Raw genomic sequence first — 23,694 nt, 5'->3', positions numbered from 1 at the left:
AGACACTACACTGTCAGCACAGATGACATCATCAGTATTAGCTGGCTGTGGAAGCAGAGAAAACTTTGATTACTTGATCACAGAAGTTTAATTTTATTGAACTTTTGGTGTGTTACATGTACAGATAAGACCTGGAAAAATGATACTTAACAAACATTTTCACAAGAATAGCCATTCCTGGTTCTTCCCATGTAAGATACTTCTTTCTTTCTGGTAATGAACCCTAACTCTATGCCTACAGTCATTTTATGCTCCTTTCCTGCTTCAGGGCAGGGGAAAGGTGCTTGAGAAAAATTAGGTTCAGATGTGAGTTGATATTGTTAGATGGACTCAAATACAATGGTGGAATGGAGGAGGACATCTTACCTGTGCCTGTGCCAGTAATGAACCAAAAAACCCAACAGATGGTGACTACTGTTCACATGCCAGCAAGAGTTTCTCCTTAAGGTAAAAGCCTGTGGTGAGGACTTTTTTCTGTGGCAGCATGTAGTCTAGGAACCTGCGAGCAAAGTAGCTAAATAATACCAATAACCTGGCTACGGGATCAGCAAATTCATCTGGCATGACTGTGCTAACTTATTTGCTCAAGATGTGCTGCATTTGCTGCAACAGGTGACACACTCAATTAACATGGTGCAGCTACCAAGATAGCCCACAACACAGCAAGTACATTTTAGTCCTCACTGCTATTGTTATTACTGAGGTCTGAATGCCCTATAAATCATGCAATTTAATTTCACTTTGTCTTCAAAACTTTGTCTTGATGATTTAAATGTAGAAGGTCTGATGGCTGCATGTTTATATATGGCAGAGAACCATAACACAACTGGAGACTGCAAAATAAACTTGTCTGAAAATTTTGTATTAGTAGATAGGTAAGTATCAGTAAACCTTTTCAAGTTCCCTTAGTTCCTAAGGTAATGCACTCCTTACATTACTGAAGAAATACAGTGTCATGATTTGAGCCCTGCCAGTTCCTAAGCCCCATGGAGCTGCTCACTCACTCCCACCTATCAGAATGGGGGAGAGAAAAGGAACAATAAAATGGAGAAGATATGTGGTTTGAGATAAGGAGAGTTAATGAGTTTGTAAAGAGGGATAGTAATACTACTAACACTCATACTAATAGAATTAGAATACATAAAACAAGTGATGGACAATGCAATTGCTCACCACTTGATGACCAATTTCCAGCCAGTTCCCAAGCAGCAGCTTCCAGCCAGCTTTCCCCCCAGTTTATATACTGAGCATGATGCCATATCTTATGGAATAGCCCTTGGATCAGCTGGGGTCGGTCAGCCGTCCAGGCTGTGTCGTGTCTCCTCCCAACTTCTTGTGCCCCTCCAGCCTTCTCACTGTCTTAAGCATGAAAGGCTGAAAAGCCCTTGACTTAGTATAAACATTATTTAGCAACAACTGAAAACATGCAACGTGCCCTTGGTGTTGTTCTGGTACTAATCCCAAGACATACCACAATACCAGCTACTAGGAGGAAAACTAACTCCAGAAGAAACCAGGAAACACAGTCGGTCTCACATTACTACAGTAGTGAGAGTAGTTAATGAAATTATGCTTTTACTTTGAACATTGACTCAAATATGGCATTATCAGCTTATCATTTCTCTTAATAACTTCTGAATAGTGTGTGTTCATTTTTCAAGTGATGAATTATGTGTAAGATAGCATTAGCTTAAATGCAAGGTTGATGAATGGGAGTTCAGGAGTACATCATCAAGGAGTCTCACCTGAATGGTCATCAAGGATCCAAGTTCATGGTCCAGTCTAGCTTGACATGTCATTATCCAAAATAAATTAATGAATGGTGTTGGTTTTGGAAAGTCTGTGTGGTATAACATCCTCAGTCATAATATCATTGGGTTTTAAGGCAGGCCTTAAAATGACTCCTGTAATTTAATATTATAGGGATGTATGATCTGCATTATATCTTTCATTAAGGGTAGAGACAGTCAGGGGATGACAGTTGAGCTTTCAAGGATTAAGGGTTTTTTCATTTCATACTGCAAGGAAAACAAAAGACTTCCAGTGCTTTTTTTTTTCTTTCCGTAGCATGAAATTGCATTGAAATTTATTTTCAGATTGAAAAGTAGAGGTTTTCCATCTGAGTTTCACACTTGGGAGTAAGCAAAAAGCTTAGTCTGGAGTTAGAGTAGTCAAGCTGATCCTTCTTCATTTTAGTTTCAGTGCTATTGAGTTGATTCCAGTGATAATCAATTAACTAATTCTTTGCATGGTGAATCAAGGGACTTATATGAAAGACATTATGTAAGAAAACATGAAGAAATACTGGAAGTGTTATATTCCATATATCATTTACAAACAGGGAATAACAGATTAAAAATTTGTCCAAAAGTCCTATTCAACAGGATATTTCCATAACAGATGGCATGAGGAATAGTTTTTTTAAGCCTTAGGCAGGTATTAGATGTTAACTTGTGACACTCATCATGCAGTCTAGGAGATCCATCTGATTCACACTAGTCAATCAGCTGCCTTGGTTTTAAGCAATTTCACAGTAAAAAGAAAATGTATGAGCATTAGCTCTTTGCTATTTGGTTACGGCTATTTGCTTCCTAAAATTGCCTTCACACTGTGTCCTCACCTGTAAGCTAAAACCTCCATTATTTGACTGTTAACAAATGGATATATATATTGCATAGTTGCTGAACTGAATGTTAAACCATAGAAGATAGGGCAATTTATAATAAATAGGCTCCTTTTGATCGTGCTGGTGAAGGTGATTTGTGACATTCTACTGTATCTACATATGTATTCTACTTGGTTGTTGTTGTTTACACCTTTGCACACACACTAGCTAATTCTGTTTTACCTGTCACAATTTCCTGGTGAACTACAACTTTTAGGGCAACTTTCCTGAAGTTACAGACAGTGGTTTTGATTCTCATTCAGCTGGATAGATCCTTGTTCAGCCACTTACAGCTGCTCCTGTTGCTGTCCGTGTGTGTCACAGCCATGGGGCAGCGCTGGCTCTGCCTGTCCCTGCCCACCCTCCAGTGCCTTCACCTCCCTACCTATGGCCCAGGACTCCATTTCCCCACATGTGCCCACAGTCTGGGACTCCATTTCAGCCCTCTAGGCTCCCCCCAGGCATTTGCCAGCATGGCCTGAGCCTGTCCTCATGCCCATGGAGCTGGGGCTGCTGCTGTGCTGTCCCCATGCCCTGCTGCTGGCTGAGGGTTAGGATGGGACAGGCTGTCAGATCCTGCCTGGCTGTTCCTGGCCACGGCCCACAGGGTCCTGAACATGTGCTTATAGGTGTTACTGGAAACACAGGAGGATTTCATTTGCAGATACATAAAAATTACATTAGCAGGTGTAGGGAACAGATGCCAGCACTCAGACATTTTGTCGTATCTCTTTCCCAGCTCTACCCTGTGGAAAGCGGAATATGTAACTCAATATTGTAATACAGGCCTAGTTTTGCTAAAGAAAATCAAGTGAGGAAATGTGCAAGAGTTTAACAAATCATTGCAATGCTAATATAAATGCCTCTGACAGAGGTTAACAGAGCTTTTTAAATGTAGGAGATAATGGAAACATAAGCTGGTGCCATGTGATATGTTAACACAATGGATTTTTCATTTCATATTCTTTGTCCTTCTTCATATCCTGAAATGTTTGGTATATTTTTGACCAAATTTAAACATGTCTATAATGTGATGATATTATACCAGGCTGGAGAAAAGGTAAGTTTTTAGGAGCTTTGAATAAAATGGAAAAATAAGAAGGTGGGGTAACACAAGCAGGAGACCAAGTATGGATTATGCTCTGTGCTCTTTGAGTGCTGTCATCCACATCCTCAAAGTTGAGAGGGGATTTAGGATGTAGCATCTGTTCAAAAACACCTTGATTTTAAAAGATGTGCTAAGGAGAGCCACGAGTTTTATAAAAACACATTATAAACTTGAATAAAAGAATAAACATATGAAGATGCTGTATTATCAGGGCATCTTCCTTTCTGTGGTGCCTCTCTGCATACCACCACCACCACAGTAAGTGGTTTTCCCAGAGTGTTAATGCTTTGCTTTATGTGCAAATTTCTATCTCTAGATATTCATCAGGACACAAATTACAGATTATTTTCAGTCCAGAATTTTTTCTGTGTTAACGTTCAGCTCTAAATTTTTCTGCCACAAAGAAAAATTTTTGTGCAGAAAACAGTGGGGATTATGCCATGGCCTCCTTGTAGATTTTTTCTGAAACTTCTGTTCAAGAGACATTGTTTGTTCTTCACTGTAAGTCATGGAAAGCACCTTTAATCCCACAGGAAAGTTGTTTGGAGTCTGTATTAATCTAAGAAACCTATGACCCTCATTCTCAGACTATCTACTAGTAAGACCTTATGATCAGGGCTTGCCTCCATGAGTAACCTGTACTTTTGGGAAGATTCTATGAGAACAAATATAATAACTTCTCTTCTAGGGTAGAAAAACTCTGGGAAACACATTAATCATTGTGTGGTAAACAGATCATGATGGCATCTCAAGAATAAAGTATTTTTTGATAAATTTTAAGATATTGAAATATAAAAAGGATTTGTAAATTTTAATGCATGCAGAGCTGGTTATGATTTGACTTCTTTTCTAGAAGACTTTTCCTATAAAACTTCTTTATTGTAGTTATAAATTTTCCATAAAAATTCTTTAAATTAAAACTAGAAATAAAGTCATTTTGCAAATGCAATGCAATAGAGACTTTGGAAAATTGTCATGATTCACCATCTGCAGCCCTGTGTTTAGAGTTTTGCAGTCTTCCAAGAAATGAATAAGCAGTCCAAATGATATTTTAAGGAACAATTGGAACTTGTTGACAGTGTTAAAAATTGAAATTCCATATTTTAAAGCAGTAACTGTTTCGCATAGTGAGACAGAGGATGTAGCTGCCTTCATTTAGACTTTAAAATCAGCCATATGGGACAGATGAGGTCCCTCTGGAAAACTATTCGTTTAACTCAATAAATTACTCGTTTTTGCTTGTTTATTTTAAAGGACAACATATACAGGAATGTATTCATGGCAGATGAATTAGCTCCTGTATTATGAGTGTGCAGTGTGGTTAGTGTGAAACATTTACACCACTCAGCTCATCAGAAACGAGTGAGATCATTTGTTTCATTCCAACTGCGCTCTTTGCGTTTACATGGGGCCTGGTTATTTCAAATCTCTCTTTTCTCATACATAAAGTTGTACTTTCTTTCCAAGTCCCAACTACTTCAACATTTTTATTAGGAAGAGAAAAAAAGACAAAAAAATATTTTTAAATCAGCTTTCATTTCTGTTGAAGAAATGACCACTGAAATAATTGGGACACTTCTCCCCATGTCAAAGGACAAGGATAAAACCTGAAATTTTGGCTAGTTCCTTTGACTGGAAAACAAAATTTAGCCTTTAGCATTTAAGAATTTTAAACAGGGGGACAAATATCAGTAATTTCTTATAAACTGTGTACAGTGGTGAAATAGGTGGAACACAAAGCCAATAGGAAGGGTCTCAGACTTGTGGGCAATGACAGACACAGACGTTGTTCCCTGATGCTACTATATACTAAATTCTAGGATTGTCTTAAACAGTGTGTCCAGTTCTAGATTGCCAGAATGACATCAATAAACTGGAGTGTGTTTGGCAGATGGTCATCAAGATGCTTGGGGGCTAGAGTCCTTGTCCCATGTAAAGAAATTGGAGGAGAAGGACTGTTCAGCCTGGAGCAAAGAGAAGTTTTGGGGGGGTCCAACTAGAGAGAGGTCACTGATAAGACAGAGCCTTATTCTTGGCAGCCATGTATGGCAGGAGGACAAGGCAAGAAGGCAATGGATATAACTTGAAATATAAAACATTCAGACTGGTTATAAAGAGAAACAAATTTCACCCTCAGAACAGTTAGGCAGTGGAATTTGCCCAGAGCATTTGGGCAGTGTCCACCCTTGGGGTTTTCAAACCTGACTTGGTAAAGCCCTGAGCAGCCTGGTCTGACCTCACAGCTGAGCCTGCTAAGGACAGAGGAGCGGATTCTCTAAGCATTGGTCTAAGCATTCCTGAATTGGGTCATTGACACAGTTTATGAGACACCTTTCATATAAGAACAGTTTATCTACATTTAGGGAAAAAAACCCCAACCATCCAGTAAAGCAAACATTGATGGTTTCCTCACAATAATCACTGTAAAAAGAGATTCCTCTCAAATTCCTTCCAACACAAAATGAAGAAAAAGACTATGGTCCTGTTCTTTGTCTTTCTAACTCCTCTCAATTTTCTGGGAGCCACTTCCTATACATACTGCTCCTTTACGTTCCTGATCCATGCTGCATTATTCAGAAGCTTCTGCCTAATGATTACCAATTTCCTTTCCCCTCTTCACTTCTCTGTGCATAACACAAAGTCCAGTGTTGTGACATGAGATTGTCTGCTCCACCACTCCTAAAAAAAATAATTCAGTATGTGCTGAGCACCTGAGTAGAATCTTGGCTCATAAGCAGGCTTACAATAAACTACATATAAATAATAATGATATATAAAAATAGACTAATCTTTATTTATAAAAAATAAAGATGGTATAAAATCAAGTGTCTTCATTGCTAAATAGAAACTTTGCCTAATAAGAAGTGCTTTGGAAACAAAAAAATGTTTGCCTCAGCTTCATCTTCCATAGTTTCAAACTGTTCTCTCATCTACAGATGCCTGTAGATGTGAAATTTAAATACCTGTATGCATACTTGAAAGATGAAGAAAGTGTTTCCCCAGGCATTTTCACTAGGAAAATGAAGGTGCATTTATATGTGCTATCCCTTCAAAATGTTTTCTGAGATAAAGTTGTTCACAGAATAATTTCAGCAAGTCATTCTTGAGTCTTTTTAGATCTCAGACTGAAGATTATTTTCAAACAGCCCTTTGAGAATGGATTTTCAGAATTCAGGCTGGAATAATTGGTATTCCTCAGACGAATGAGCTGTATATGGCATATTCTGTCCTTGAACAGGCAAATGTGACTCTAATTTCAGGCTTTTTTGATATGAGTTTTCAGATGAAAGCCAGTATACTGACGCTTTGTACATTTTGGCCTTTCTTCATGTACCATTGATGCTTAGATGTTTTCTGAAATAAAGATACCAAAGACCTTAAAATATTGCTGCATCAGGAATGAAGAGCCTGCAGGAAGTTGTTTTAAGGAGCTGAGCAATCCTGTTGAATATAAGATAATTATTTCATTTGCACAGCAGAACATATATCAGAAGTAAGTCTTAGACACCTGATTTGGCAATAAAATCTATCAGTTGTACTCCTTGCTCATATTTGCCACCATTCCTGTCCTAAACCTGATAGGACAGGATGATGTGTAGATGACTTTCTGAATTTTCCCATGGTGAGTCAGTCACAGGTCACTCTGCAAATCTACCTGAGCACACTCAGGTGTGTTCTTGAGTGGACACTGTGGGACAAAGAGGACTGGGAGGATTACTGTGATAGCAGACACTAATCCCCCATGTTCTTGGTAGCTGGGGTTCTACCTTGTGTACCACCAGAAAACAGAGCTTGGGGAACTCCAAGGGCTTCCTGATTACAAAGGAGATTAAAAGTAAGGTTGATGGTAGCATGGTGTTGTTCTCAGCGGTGCCTCAAGTCAATGCATCTTCCTTGCTAACTAGTCTGTATGGAAAAGGATAAAGCATGTTTTTGTTTTTTGTAACAGATTGTTTTGTTTGGTCTGTCTGTTTACTATTAATAGTAGGCTGGTTTCTCTATAGTTCAGGTTTGTCAGGGAGGAGTTTATTTGAAAACACATTTCTTGGCCTGTCAAGGAGCTTTTACATGTATATCAGTGAGGCAGAATTTATACTGTGCCAGGACTGGCAAAAGTGCTTGACAGAAAGAAGTAGTGTAGTAGGAGAGATCTTGCTTTAAAAACAGAACTCAGGACCTGAGGCATCGGTGCATATCTTTGTAGTCCTATTAAATTCAGCTTGAATTTATAGAAAGTAAAACTCATTAGAATATAATGGGATTATATAAATAAAATTTATTAGGCTAGGAGTTCAGACCTGAAAGTGAGAGGAAAAGTCAACAGGCACCACATGTAACCTAGGTGCACAAGAGCATGTTCACTGTATGTAAGCACACAAAATGCTGGCACTAAAAATAAATTTACTTTCTGCACTGTAGTAGAAAGAGTAAGTTTTCCAAAAACACTTAGAACTGCCTGACTCCCCTGGCTCTCCAGGGGATGGTACCTATCTAAAGTCCTATGGTGTTTCTGAGTCCATCCTCTGACAATACAACTAAAAATATATTTGAGATCCTCTCCTAGAAATGCAGGTGATGTTCCCTGTTTACATACATACACTTGTGTAGATTCATACAGAAAATTCCTCCCCCTTCAGTCCTTACATAAGCTCCTCTGGTCCCCAGGAGCTGCTGTTGCTTCCCCTGGGCAGTCAGCAAGGAGAGTCAGCAAGGCTGCCAGAGCAGCCGTGGCTCAGCTTCCACTCAAGACCACGCAACCCCATGATGGTCCCACCTACCCTAACCATTCCCTGTGACAACAGACATTTGAGAGGAAGTAAACATTTATTTTCCTTTAAAAAGGATGCCTTTCAAATGAAGGGTTTTCTCTCCAGAGGACATGTGGAAAGTTATGATCTCGCACAGTTTCTAAAGCCAGTGAACTTAAATAGGAATTTAAAGAAATGTGCAAACTGTGTTGCTGTTGTTCACCTTTGTGATATGATCTCCCAATTCAAGACTACTTACTGAACCACTGAATTGTCAGTGTGTTATTGTGTGGTATATTCTCATAATGCCCCACGCTGCTGAAGTGAGCAATTGGGGCATTATGCTATTTATAGCAAAAATATGTGGGTTTAAAATGGAATTTTAAAATTACCTGAATTTCCCTCATACACAGAATTTAGTCTTTATATCTGAAAAATAATTGGAGTCTTAGTAATTATATTACCTTCTAGCTGGAAAGCCACTTCCCTTAAAGATAAAAAAAATCTGATATCAGAAGCCTGCTTGGAGCCTAGCGCACATCTAATTATCTCTCTCAGTCTTAATTATTTAGCAAGTGCTAATAAACTGCATGTATCATGACACTCATGTGTAATAAGCATATAAATTTAATTTATTTTTTTCCCTCTCTTTGAAGACTAACAGACATGGAATTCAATCACAAGGCAATGGCATTATAGCCTCCAATATAACATGAGGTTTTAATAAGCCTCCTGTTTGCTGCACACATGTGCTTAAGACTGCCTGGAAACCAAATCAGTAGAAAAAAGGGATTACTTTAGATTACTTTGAAATGTGCATTGTTTGAAATGGCCTCTGGTGACCAGCTTTCATGAATGGCTGATTTTACTTGTGGGGCACGTCATCTGGCTCAATTATACCAGGCTCTTTTGTATGACAAGTGCACTCCTTGGCTGTGTTGAAATATGAAATTCTAAAACAAAGTAAATCAGATGGTGAGAAATAAGTTTAGGTAACTGTATATTATCAGAAGTTTGTAACTTAGCAGTGGGCATTCTTCTTACTGAAAAATATGTGGGAATTTTGTTTAGAAGCTTTCACAGATTTGAAGTTAATATAAAAACATAAATTTAAATTTTTATTAATTTTTTTTCAGCTATATTAGCAGCATTAAAATTAAATACACGTTTTTCTTTTCTCAAAGGTAGATAATTTCTCCTACACGTGTATATTTTTAAAATGTTATTGGAGTTTGTTGTTTCACCCTAACAGATGAAGTGTTGGAAACTTCTACCTACTAAGAATATCCTTTAACCTGTACAAAGTTATAAAAGTGGGTTAGCAAGCCTACACTACACTTTCAAGTCACTGCAAGCTTTTTCCTTTCCTGTCGGTAACTGTTTGCAAAATTACAATGTAAAAACATAATATAAGGTTATGATTCTCCCTAGCTGCAATTACTTTAAATTATACTTTAAATTAATCTAGCCTGAGGCACTGAGATCCACCATTAGAATACACAGATTACATTTGAAAGGGGAGAAGGTATCTGATTGATTAGTTAAGTGTGTTGGAAATCCAATAGATAATGATTAGATTAGACCCAGATAGGAACTACATTCTTTGTGTTCACTGTAAATCCTGTACTTTACAACCTAGATTAGGGGATTAACCTTTAAGAAGAAATGGTAAATCTTGCTTTTTCCTGACTTCTGCTGTACTGTAGATGTTTTTCCCATGGCTGTAGGCTCAATATTCCCACAGGAAACTGACCCGCAGATTTACGCGGTCGCGCCTGGTAGCCTGAGATTGCAGTGTTTGCCTTTAAATATGAGATAGAAGAATAAGATGTGAGAAGAGCTTTAACATTGCTAAACTTAAAGCAGTCATCTGTCAACAGCTTTTTCCACTGAAGTGCTTCACTGTATTAGTGAAAGTGAGAGTTGTTACTGTTGTTGTAGGGTGTTACAACCCTCTAGTCATCAAGGCAATATGATTTAAGGGAGAGATTTAAGACCTCTGAACTACTAGGCTGCTGGGTGCAGATGAACATTTTGCCTCCCTGACCTTTTATTATGTAGTTTCAACCTGTCTGCACAATCTTCGCGCGATTACTCATCTTAGGAAGTTGCTAATTTTGTTGAGTCTCAAACCACACTGTTGTTATGATTCACAGCATAGACCTGGTGCAACTTGGAGAGGTCCATCCACCCTTTGACACAAACATTAAAGACTCACAGAAGCTGTATTTGTGTGTCCCAGAAAACCCCTTTTGCCTTCTTTCACCCTGGAGCTTCTGTGTACTCAAAATGTTCTCAAATACAGCAGCAATGTCAGGTGGACACATCTCAATTTAAAGCATACAACTTATAATGGTAGGTGCAAACCCTGAATCTGACATTTGCAGGGTCATTGCTGGATGAAGCCATCTCCAGTTTACATGATGCCACTGAGAGTGATTTCTGGCACTACAGACAGGCTAGCAGGTTTTTGAAATTGTGCTGAGCAGGTGTCCAGCAATGTGACCAATCTCCAAAGTCATATTGGAAATTACAAAACACTGACAATAACAGAATCCCAGCTCTGAATTAAGAGAATTTTTCTAGTTGTCCTTTGCCTTTCTCTTTTTCTTATTGAAAGTCTGATTTTAAGGAAACAGAGAACACTGGGATCATATTTCTGTTATAAAAAACTCATTAAAGCCAAAACTGTCAAGTTGGCAGGTCAGAGGTAACATACATAGGAAGGTGCTCTTCTGCTTGAAGCAAAGAAAGAAAGCTCATTTTCCTGTGGTTATTGATATCCAAGGATTTGTTTCTTTGAGAGGTTTTATCCATTTATTTATCAGAGAAACCTGTAAGAAAAAATTATCCAAGATTATCTTTTACATAAAGAAAATGACGCAACTTAACACTTGCTGTGACAAGGCCTTCTGCTTCTTTTCCATGCATTTGATGTATTTTTGTGCAAGTTCCTTGCACTTGTCACAGAATTTAAAAAATGTCCTAAACTGCAAAACATTTGTTTGTGGGCTATATCTTAAATACATACAAGAATGTCAATTTATGGAGGCAGGAAAATCAAACTACAGAGGTAAAATCTGTAGGATGCTGGCTAGTAAAGAGGAACACAACAAAAATAGGTGCTGCATTAGAAGTTTATTGATTTAAGAACCCTGTGATACCTTACATTCTCAATTCACTGCGCATATTTATTACTAAATAAATATGGGGAGCAGAAGCCAGAATTCTCATTCTCATGTTTGCTACTGGGAATAGTGACTGATGCACCTGAGGGCTGTGCTGCTATGGCAGGAGGTTTGGACTAGATGATCTCCAGAGTTCCCTTCCAACCCTAATGATTCTGTGATTCTTAAACTCCACAATTACAGTCCACATTATTACTAGTGTTGTTATTATTATTACCACTGTTGCCTTTATTGTCTGATCCATTTTTTTCAAAGGAAAGGCCATTAGGACAGTGAGCCTTAACCTATCACTTTGGATAATATAATGTTCATGCTCAAAAGAAAGCACTAATGCAGAGAATGCAGAAAAGACAATGTTATTTGCCCTTAGTTACGCCTTGGTCACAAATTGTTGATGTGGGGCATTGCATAGCACCTGGTACTGGTGCTGATGGACATATCTCCAGTATCATTACTCGCTATCCCCACATTTACCAGCAGGAATTTTGTTCATGTAAGCCTGATCCCCTGTGCAACAAGCACACATTTGTAGATTATTAAATATTAATAAGTTCATATCTCTTTAAAACTTATAATGGCATATTCATGTGCATACTCAGTGCCCTGTTTTACTAACAAAGTGCATGACTCTGGGCAGATTTTTATTGGCCAAACACAAAATGGCATTTTAAGTGAACCAAGTGAAAATGTGGACATGAGAAGAAAGTGGCAAATGCTCTTTCTTGAATACTGTCTGCCTTTTGTTGTGTTCCAAACTAACCACTTTCAGTCAATGCCATGAAAAATCTCAAACAGTTCTGGATCAAAATGAGTAACAATTCTACAGACTTTCAAAAGATACTGTTCTGCCTTTTGTTTTTCTTTTAAGTCACTGAAAGATACTCTCTTAAGAGACCTAGAAATAAAGTCCTCATAGATTTTTATGCCACACCAGAAGTGAAGTGGCACTGTAGCCTTTCTTTGCAGTGCTCTGCCAGTGTAATTCAAGTTTCATGGGTAATTAATTCTCCACACCAATAAATCCCTGAACTTCATGTTATAATACTAGCTGCATAGAAACAACTAAAGATGCAAGTTTTCACATTTTATTCCTTGAAAGGTGATTGCAAACTATGCATTTCCACTCCTGCAGAAAAAAAAAAAACAACAGTTTCTTTGGATTCTTCTGGTTTCGTTTATTTACTAACTACAATTTGGTTATCATAGATATCTTCTATAAAAAAAATATACTCTAAAATTCCCATATAAAAGTTGGACCAGCACTTGTTTATTTGGCTAGAAAAAAAAACATTTTGAAGTACTATCTTGATTTCTTAACACAAAAAAATTTACAGTTTATTTTCCCATGTAACTTTAGAAAGGTCTTTTTTAGAATTTTTCCTATTTTTGTCCGTTTCTCAAGACAAATTGCAGTATCTGCAGGGACATTTACATCTACCAGCCAGTATCCAACACAAATATTGCAGATTTGTCTTCCCTATCAACCCTGTATTTTGACAGTCTGCTTCACTTTATTTCCTTCTAGGACTGGAAAACAGGCTATAAAAGGACAAGTTGTCAAAGATTACCTTTTAATAAAGGTTTGCCATATGAAAAACTTAAATATGAGCAACAAAACATGGCATTACTGTGCTCTTGTATAAGAACCATTCAATGAAACTTGGATAATTAGTTTTATATGTATAGATCTGTCCTGGTATTTTCCTTTACACATCAAGGAGAAAAAAGAGCAGGAAGAGAAACTTTTATTTCTAGCAAAGACCTGCCTAAGGTGCCTCAAACATGCTAGAGGAAAGGGATTTTTCAAAAACTAACTAATATAGACCAGACAGGTTGAGATGAAGAATGCTTGTTAATGTCCATTTGGATTAGCGTAAATTTTACTAGCGCTGAGGTGTAATTGTCAGGAGCTTGCAGTTTCCTATGGTGGGGGATTATTCAAACACGTTGGTGCCAATGTTTGCTCAGCACAGTCAGGATGACTGCACTTTCTGGGTCAACATTGTCTGAAAAAGTTTGCTGTACAACTGAGGTAAGAAACTAAACATTGAGTCTCAGTTCACATAGCCCTTCATGCTTTGTGATGTGAGTCAAAGTTTCACTATTTAAAGATCAGACATCTAGAGACATTGTATTTCTGCTTTTGCACCAAGAGCATGTATCTGGTGTCTGTCAGAAGAAATCTGACTTCTCTGGTAACCCTGCTCTTTAGGGCTCTTGTTAGCTTTTATGTGACTTAAGAACATGTACATGGAAATGGAACTATTTTTAAAAAACCATCCAGACTAATTACAGGCTTCCAGTTACTTATCTGAATGTTGTCATCCTCTGAAATAGCATTTGCTGTTTGATGGCGATCCCCTGTATTGACTTTGCAGTGCTGTAATGCTAGTGGAAGGCTTCAGTGTTGGTTGGTGCAGAGACAATGAAAGACAAGATTTCTCTGACATAGACACTTGGATTTTCCTTTTAAAGACGTTCACACTCTTCTGGTGTAATTACAGCCTGCCAAAGTGAGGAGCATGAAACTGTTTAGCTTGCGAAGCTTAAAATAAAAGGTGTGTGGAAACAAGAACACAATCCTTTTTCTAGCAGTCCAGCACCAAGTCCCATCCCCTCCCTCTGCTGTGGCTTCTTCCCCTGAAATTTAGAGCATCTCCCTATTAATGCATTTTTAGGTGAGTGATTGCGGGGTCCTTTTGTCTTCTGTGTTACTCTCATTATTTCTGTTTATTAATCTGCTTGTGGCTCATGTTGCGTGTCTGAAGTCTCAGGTGTGGGTGCACAGATCTCGTGATTTATGCTCCAGTCTAATTATGTAAGGCTCACCCCAGTTCCCATGCAGAATTTCCCTTGGGCAAACTTCCTGATTGTTCTTGGGCTTGGGTGGTTTTGTGAGGTTTTTTTTTTAATTGACCGATATCACCGTGCTTTTATCCCCAGCCCCAGAATAAAAGCAGAAGAAACGTATGTGGCAGGTCAATACCCTGGAGGGAACAGGCATGACTCCGTGGTTTCTTTCCCACCCCCTTCCTTTTTGCCCCCAGATATTCCCTCCCTTCCCTTGTGTTACAGACAGGTTTTTCAGAGCTTCAGTCAGTAATGCCAAAAATGTCAAAGTGTAAGTGGCTACCCCTTCCTCTCCAGACCAATCAGTCATTTTCAGTCACAAGTTTAAATGTGCTGCAGCAAAGCCAAGCCTCTGTGCTTGCAGCAGGTCTCACAAAAGCAATGCAGTTTGACTGACAGGCACGGAGAGAGGGTTCTGATAACGCAATGAGACAAGTCTGGAAGCGCAGTATCAAGGACGAGGCTGTGGCAGAGGTACTGTACATTATGGATGAGGTGCTCAGCTCTGTCATTGATTGATTGAGGGCTGGTTGTGCTCTTTCACAATGCTGGGTAAGATCATATGGACTGTCATTTAATATGAGCTTTCTTGTCAGTGGGAAGATGACTTTTCACACAGTGATCCCATGCAAGTTGCAAATGATGGCCATGCTCTCCCCTCTGCTTTTTAAGGGTTTAGTCTCTCGTGCAGGTGGGTTAACCTGAAACAGCATCAGTGCTTTTCAGGTGTCATATGCTGGAATTAATGCTTGTTCTCGGAATCTTGCTATAAATCTGACTATAAATATTGGAAAAGTACCTGTGTCTGATGACGTGAGATACGTGTCCTTTATATCTAGCAGCCAAGGTGCCATCCAACCCCTGCATAGGTATGATATTAAATTAAGTAGGGGAGCCATAGAGAATGAAATTTTTTTTCTACTCTTTTCTTACAGGACAGAGAGAGAAGCTGTAACAAATAGTTCTGGAGACTTTGAAGCACAGCCACAGTACTGAGGTCTCTGACCGACAAGCCTTCTGCTTTCTCCTTCTCACAGGGCTCCTCCTACAGATGTTCTGAACACGTCTGCATCCCGGCAATTTTTTACTCTGCCCAGGTACTGAATGTAAGGAACCAAGCTGCGCAAAAAGAAGTGTGGGGTGTAGAAGGAGCACTGTGAGGAATTTACCAGAAGTCATGTCTATACAAAATGTAGGCATGACTTCAAGCAAAAATTATTTGAGAGAGCATAGTTGTGGAATGACCGAGTTTATTCTTAGAAAATGACAGAATAAAGCTCTCATTCAACAATATGGCTTATAATCATGTTAAATGGTATGTGTCAGGCTTGACTTCCCTAAGTGTCATCCTTTCAGTGTATGACTGGAAGTTTATTTATTGCTTGAACAGAATCTCTTTTCCTTCCTACAGGTCTTGAAAACTAGAGTTCAGGAACTTTTGGATTAGTCTTTTCACCGAAATACTGGAACTACTATGAAGCCTTCTTGGTTTGCACTCATGTTGGCAGTGCTCAGTACTGAAATGCTAACAAGTCACTGTTCCACCATCAAGTCCCCGAGGTTCAGAGGACGTGTGCAGCAGGAGCGAAAGAATATCAGACCAAATATCATCCTTGTACTCACAGATGATCAAGATGTGGAGCTAGGTGAGAAATAATTGCTGTTTGTTACTACATTTTGTCATGTGTCTTTCAGTAGTTTATGCCAAGCAGAAAGATCTTTAAATTCAGAGAAGTTGCTGGTCCTGAAATAGTATCAGAATGTGGGACTAGTTTGGAAAATGAGTTAACAAATATTATTTAATAGCATTCATCACATTTAATTATAGATTTTAGGAAATACATGCTTATCAAAATCCACCATGGGAGGCTTTAATCTGCAAAACAAAATTATTTAATAGTGCGTACAATTACATACATGTAAAAAACTTGCATCAAAAGCCTTTTCTCACTCTATGATTTTTTTGTAGCATTTAAAAATTCGAGCCTTATGAGGCCAACATTTCCCTCAGTACTGTATAGGTGTCTCTATCTCCACATATTTGTTACAGAGATGTATGTCCTGTATCTGGACATGCTTATCCACACAAACAAACGGGTCTAGATACAGGATTTAGTAATCTCAATATTATGTATATAATAATAGTATGTATTACTGCAGTGTTTAAAATCCGTCTGCTTTAAAAACTATGCTGCATGTATGAAAGCATGGTAGTTTTGTTTTCACAAGTACACTAAATATCTGAGCACATACCAGTCAGAAGTGATTCTCACATATTTTTCTTAGGGTGGAAAAAGTAAAAATACTTAGGTGATGTTCCAGGAGGCCTTTGAATGTTTTCTATTAAGTAAGTTAGAAAGATATTAATGGTAGTTATGCATATAACTGATTTTTTGGTTCACTGCCCAAAATGAAAAATCAAGGAGAGAAAGAGGATCATTTTAGGTTACCCCCAAGCAAATATTTTGGTTTGTCAGATCAAAAAGGTGAAAAAATGGCAAATCAAGTTGAAATGAAATCTTGCATTCTTTGCTTTTTTTTTTTTTTAATGAGAGACATATTTTTAATAGAAATATAGTGACTTTCTAGACAAAATGCCATATGACATTGAAAAATAAAAATACTTTATTCCAGAAAACTTCATTTGTTATAAAATCACATGCTTTCAGACAGAGGATTGTAGACAAAATATGGTTGGTATCTAAAAGTAGTTCTTTGGCTGCAAGCATTTTTTTATTTTCCACAATGCAATAATAATCTCATAGTCCTTCAGGGTTCTGAGAAGATAATTAATAAACTGTATTTCGTGACTGAGGGTTGGTGCTTTTATGTAGCAGAGCTCCAAACACAGGCCTTTAGATCTCAGCAATTCTTATTTTTTTTTTTTATTTTTCACTCTTTCAGACCTCTGCTCTGTTTAGCCATGCTGTATAATGAATAGCTGTTCCCAGTCCTATTTTTGGTCTGAAATAGCTCTTACAATGGGAGTGCATTTCTTCTTGATAGAGTTGTTCTGAAAAATTTTGTTAAAAGGGTCAAGTCAAGTCTTCCTTTTTGTGGTCTGAAAGAGCCTACTCTCCAGGGCACTGGGGAAGGTAACACATCTCTGAACACGGTGTTACCAACTCGCTGTCTTCAGTCTTGCAAGAAGGTTTGAGACTGGTGCTAAAGGAGGAAGGATGTGGCGAGTCGCTTTGTGGAGCTCTTCTCTTTGAAAGCTGTTCTGAATGTTCACAGGGCACTCTGGCTCCTATTAGCAGGCAGCTGAGCAATAGCCTGGGTGTGTATGTATTCCTACTGCCTTGAAGGAACACACAGGTTTCCCCTTTTCATAGATCATTTCACAGGAAACAAGATTCAGCCCCAAGATTTACTGTACTGCATTATTCACACTTCTGCTAATAAATCATTCTGCTTATTTGAAAAATAAAGCCAAACTGTTTTCCATGTGTGAATTTTCCTCTTGCTCTTCATTGATTCCTGAGAAAAGTCTTAAATTTCTCAAAGGTCAATGGGAAGTAGCACTTTCTGCCACAAACAGAATAAAACTTAGGCATTGGTATCCAAAAGTCACAGGACTGAAAGTCTCTCAATATGGATTATTTGCTTTTGTATTCCCAGCACGAACATTTCTAAAAGCTATTCTAAATGAATGCTTTAATATAAAAGCATATAAGGTACATTATAGACTTCAATCAGGAAGGATTTTTCTCCAGAACTTGCATAAGCATTGAACCAAAATATTCATCTGACTGAGTGCAACTGATATATAGAGAAGTCATCCAAAGTAAAATTTACAAGAGGGAGTTTGCATTTAGTTAGTGCTCAAGCCATAGGAGTATGCACATCTTCCTATTGATCTGCACCATCCCCCTGAGTTTTGCATTTTGAGTGCAAAGAAGTTCAGCAGAGTTGCTGTCTCATTTGCTTTATTAGAATAAACCAACAAACTGCCCCACAACTCCAGCCACTTCCTATCCATGTGAGGAGGAAGGATATTCTAGATCAGCTGGTGGATTGAAGCTTTAGCTGTGTGAAGCAGTCTGGCCCACAGCTCTTGAAGAAACTCAGCAAATACTTGGGCTCAAAAGGTATTTTGCTTCTTAGATTGTGCCGGTGTTCACTGTCTTTCCCCTAGCGAGGTCCTGAGGGCAGAGGGCTCACTGCCCAGTGAAGTGGCATCTTGCTCAAGGCAAAGCACCAGCTCCCAGGACCCAGAACTTCTCCCCTCTTGCAGACAACATGCTGTGGCTCTTCAGGACAATGGCCCCAGCTCCCACTGGGGTCAGGCCCATATCCTCTTCAGTCCAACATTTTGCTTGGTTTTTGGTCTCTTCCTCTGTCCTCCCAATTCTCTATTATTTGTACACATCAGTACCTCAAAATATGACACCCTAATCACTCTTATACTCCTATAGTCCTCACTGTAAAAGAATATCTTGCATAATGTCAGAAAGGAGTAAAAATTAATGAGTATGTTGGTAGTGTTTTTGACCCTTTTTTACAGCCTGATGCACCACCAAGTGAAATCTATATAAACCAGCTACTGAATAGAGCACTGGATAAAGTGATCACAGCTTCCTCTAGATACATCACATCAGGCATCAGTTGCCTGGTGTGCTTTCCATCTTCCCTAGAACTAAAGCACTAAAAAGCATAAGCAGAAAAAGTGGGGATATGTGCTGAGATCTGAAAAAGTCCATTGCCTTCCTGGGGCCTTGCATACCACCTGTATAAAGACAGGGTGGCTCCTAGATATCCCTTTGTAGAGATGCCCACCTGTGACAAAAAATCCATAGCAGCTTTAAAGACTTCATACCTTGGTTGCCAAACTTGCTTCTTGAGGTACGAGAATAGACTGAGAAGTGACACAGAATTTCTTGTCTGACAAAACTCACTAACTTCTGTGTCCAAAGTGGCCTTTCCCAGCTATCTGGTTCCCCTCAGGTGCTCCCCAATCGGTCATGTAGAGCGCGAGTGTCCTGCTGACAGACAGCTCCTGAGTTCATGTGCCCTGAAGACTGTGGGCCAGATGGTAAAAAACACAAACTGTGAGGACAGCCTCAGACAGCAAAGGATTATAACTTATATCAGCAAGTTTTATCTCCTGCTTGTGTTTTGTTTTCCAAATGAGGAAGTCTCACCTGCTTTGAAGTGCCTGTTCCAGAATTTCCAGAGGGGCTTAATCTATTATCAGTGTCAGTAAGTGCATACCTGGAGGGAAAACTTAGTCATAAACAGCAGGTTTGCAAGAGCAGAGGGCTGACCAGCTGGAGGAATGAGGAAGCACTCTAACAGCTACTCATTTATAATACATGGAGGCAGGAAAGTGCAGATCAGCTTTTTTGCAGTTACTGTGCATTAGGGTACCTGAATAGCACGCTTTCTATCAGAGCACCTTGAAGCACTTTACAGCTGAGTTCTCAGGAATAAACTGTGACTTTTCAAAAATGGAAAAGCTCTGGTAAAAAAAAAAAAAAAAACAAGAAAAAAAAAACAACACCAAAACAAAAACTAAAAAGTCAGCCTGGGATCCAAGATAAAAGCATGTAGAATGAGGATGATTTGTCATTTGTCTTTTACTTAACAATTCAGTGAAATGTTCCTACTCATGCAAATGGAGACCTTTTGTGTTCAGGGACCACTCAGTTACTCTTCTACTTTTCTATATCCCTAGCACATGGGGTTTAGGAAAGCACAAATGCAGATGTTCTGCATTTAGAAAATAAGGGCTATGAAAGACAACGAGTCCAAAGTGATGGTGACTTTCATACACAGAATTAAATATATCCTTAAGGACAGAGACCCTGGAATTTTAAATGATGCTGAAGACCCTACTGTCTCTTCCCTTTTTTAACAATTTTTTTTTACACAAAAGTCTTCATATTCAGCACTAACTCCTTAGCCTAAAACCAAAACAGAGCATGCTTAACTTTAACTAGTAAAATAATTTGTAAGGTTTTACTGCAAACATTTAAAGTTGAGTCTCCTTGGGAATTTTATGGTTTTGCAGGTTTGAAATTGCTTTAGAACATTTGAAATTTGATTTTCAAGCAACTTAAACAAAACCATCAAGAAAAATTCTTGTATCAGAGGAATCAACAGATTTAAATGTAAAGGACAGTCAACTGTGCTAAAAAACAAAGGAAAAAAAAAATTCCAGAAACCTTTTTCTACTACCAACATTGTGCAAGTATTACAATGTTGGTAGTTTCCTTGTTACTTGTTTCCTGGGCATATACTGACATATCCACAGTTCACCCCCACCTTTCAATCTCTGCTCTGTTGGATAACATAAAGAACAAATTTTGACAGCCGTCAGCAAATACTGACAGACTCTACCCAGGGCTGCTCCGCCTTTCTCCAATCAGAAATCTGCAAGCCCTGCCTCTCTCACCTTGCAGCTCATGAAGATGTTTTGAAGGATGTAAAAAAAGTCTTTGTTCTTTAAACAGTATCAATACAATTTCCTGAGAAAGGCACTGCATTTTACCAATTTTTTTGCATGCGTTTTTAGCCCCCCAAAACTGATTTTGAGTGCAGTGCTTTAGTATCAGAACCAGACATGCTGATCTTGTGTCCTCAGAAACTTTCCTTTAGAAAAATTGCTACTGAATTCTTCCTTCCTCTGTCGCTCACTCCCCCCTTTACCCCCTTCCTCTCTCTATTTTCCTTTTTCTTCTGTCATCTAATAAAATGGAAAGAGTATTAAAATTTTCATTTGTAATCTCAGCATTTTAGGTATTTTACTGGCATATTGACTTATAATTCAGTCTGTGTAGCATACTGCTTTTCTACAGCTGCATTTGAAGAACTATTGACCTATAAATTTGATACAGCTTTGACACTATTTTTAGGTTAGTCCATATTTTAACTTTGTTTTGAAGTCTGAGGAAAGAAAAAGAGAATTCCGTACTTCTGGAATCCTTAAAAATATTTTTGTTGGTATAGTAAAAATGTGATCTTTCCTCCTAAAATTACCAAAGCTACAGAGTGAAGCACACTGATGTTCAAAGGCAAGCTAATCACTGATACTTTACTTTTAATAGCACAATAACCACCAATATATTCAAGCTATATTTTACAGCACAGTGATGATCAGCACCTTTCATTACAGGATCCTTGCAAGTTATGAATAAAACCAGAAGGATTATGGAGAATGGAGGGGCCTCTTTCATCAATGCCTTTGTAACTACCCCCATGTGCTGCCCATCTCGTTCCTCGATGCTGACTGGGAAGTATGTGCACAACCACAACATTTACACCAACAACGAAAACTGCTCTTCTCCCTCATGGCAGGCCACTCACGAGCCTCGTACCTTTGCTGTGTATCTCAATAACACTGGGTACAGAACAGGTAAGAGACAAAGCAAAGTTCTTCATTTAAAGTGAAGATGGCATATTCACCAATTGCTCTTAAGTCACTGCCTGAAATGAAACTGTTCTTGGCTGTGATAGAGTTAATTTCCTTTCCTTGGGAGTTTTTTGTGGGGTTTATTTATCTCTCTTTTTGTATTCTCCCATAATTTATTATTACTATTACTATTACTATTACTACTACATTTCATTTAAATTGTTAAACTGTTCTTATCTCAATCCATGGATTTTATCTTCTTTTTTATTCTCCTCCCCATCCTGCTGTGGCAGGGGGTGGGGAGTGAGAGAGAAACTGAGTGGTACTTAGTTGCTGACTGGGATTACACCAGGACAGGAGCAACTGCTGTCCCAGACAGGCTGTGAAGGGCAGATTTTGATTGTTACGGAGAGGGAAGGTAGAACTGCCTGCTGGTCCACATCTGCAGTAACAGCCAGGTAAAGAGACCCACTGGTAGGGAAGCAGCATATTTTCACATTTTGGATGTCCCTGGTGGGAAATAAGCTGTTGGGCAGTTACACCTACAGTGAAAGAGGTGCATTTTAGTGGCACTGTGGGTCTGAACTGGCAGTTCCAGACGTGATTATGGTCAGTATTACGTCCTGCTTGTGGACAGCTGCTAGCACTTATGGAGGAAGATGTCAGGGCCAGGCTGGGAACTGGTGCCAAAGACCTCACAGGAGTGGAGGGACTGTCATGGGAGCAGAACAAGGTGAATGGTATAATTTAAACTTCACCATGGGGCGATATTTCATTTGCATTTTCTGAAAAGGAATAGAAACATGCCTTTAGGAAGGATTGTTCTACTGTGCACCAATAAGATTTGATAGTTTTCTTGTAAATTCCTGGTGGTTTTCCGTAGTCAGGAGATCCCTTTCCTGTCTACAAAGAACTCTTCTTATTCCTCTCGTCTGTGCTTCAGCTTGATGTAAAACTCGATTCATTTCTACATCACCTATCCCCAAAGACTGAATCTGTAGACACATTAGGCTCCAGCCTGACTTCCCCTTTGCAAGGTACCAGAGTTGTGCGAGGTTGTCAGAGTGCAATTTGTGCAGAAGTGTCATTCAGCTACAAAGACTCCCCTTTACAGAGCAGGGAGGCACAGATCTCCTGCCAACTGCCTTCCTTACAATGTAACTGGCAGCAAAGAAACTTGTTTCTATCCTCAGCTTAGGCACAAGAAGGGATTGCTTTCAAAACATAGAGCTGGCAAATGTCTCCATGCTGTCTGATAGTCCTAAATCTCTCAAAGCTGCTACATCCAACTCCTCGAGTTTATCTGCCTCTGTGCTATCTTTTCTTCACCACACAGACAGTTCACTCTTTTCTCTTGTCTCCCTGCATCTCTACTTCTGGAGAACTTCTGCATCCTGTATAAAAAACAAAAGCAGACAAATCTTTAATTTTTTTGGACCTGGTGTTGGCTCTGACACATGAGCTGAATAGTACTCCAGTCTCTATTAAGCTGGTCTCAGTGAAGTTGCCATCTGAGTACAGCACTGCTAAGCCTGAGTAGGGGTCAGCATCAAGGCTTTGGAGGAGAAAAGGAAGTAAGAGTGAATTGACCATCACTGTAAGAAAAGGTGCTGAATTTGACCTAAAATATAAGCTCTATCTCATGACTTACATCTCAGAAATCCTTTCTGCACGATGTATGGCTGCTCCATGTGGGACCTGGCTTTAGTGTTCTTAAAAAATTAATATCTTACTGGTTTGTCATCTACGCTTTGCGCAACTAAATGCTTCACACATAAACT

General features: G+C 38.9%; 1 protein-coding gene across 10 annotated transcripts in view; it reads left to right on the top strand.

The window, feature by feature from the left end:
• SULF1 (sulfatase 1) overlaps nucleotides 1-23,694 on the top strand; it is a 184,488-nt gene that overhangs the window by 104,889 nt on the left and 55,905 nt on the right. For 8 of the 10 annotated variants that reach the window (XM_088060696.1, XM_088060702.1, XM_014257499.2 and 5 more), the window contains 3 exons: nucleotides 15,495-15,656; nucleotides 15,971-16,205; nucleotides 21,677-21,916. In XM_088060696.1, coding sequence (XP_087916822.1) covers nucleotides 16,034-16,205; nucleotides 21,677-21,916 — 412 coding nt within the window. In that variant the 5' untranslated portion in view covers nucleotides 15,495-15,656; nucleotides 15,971-16,033. Of the gene's footprint in view, nucleotides 1-15,494; nucleotides 15,666-15,970; nucleotides 16,206-21,676; nucleotides 21,917-23,694 lie in introns of all 10 variants that reach the window. The other 2 variants (XM_088060699.1, XM_088060691.1) reach the window with 2 other exon arrangements.

Source organism: Pseudopodoces humilis, chromosome 1, assembly GCF_049639895.1.
Source record: "Pseudopodoces humilis isolate 2021_Gansu_Grassland_sample_001 chromosome 1, ASM4963989v1, whole genome shotgun sequence".
Taxonomy (NCBI): Eukaryota; Metazoa; Chordata; class Aves; order Passeriformes; family Paridae; genus Pseudopodoces; species Pseudopodoces humilis.
Note: the sequence above shows the minus strand (reverse complement) of the source record. Positions and strands in the feature narration are given on the sequence as shown.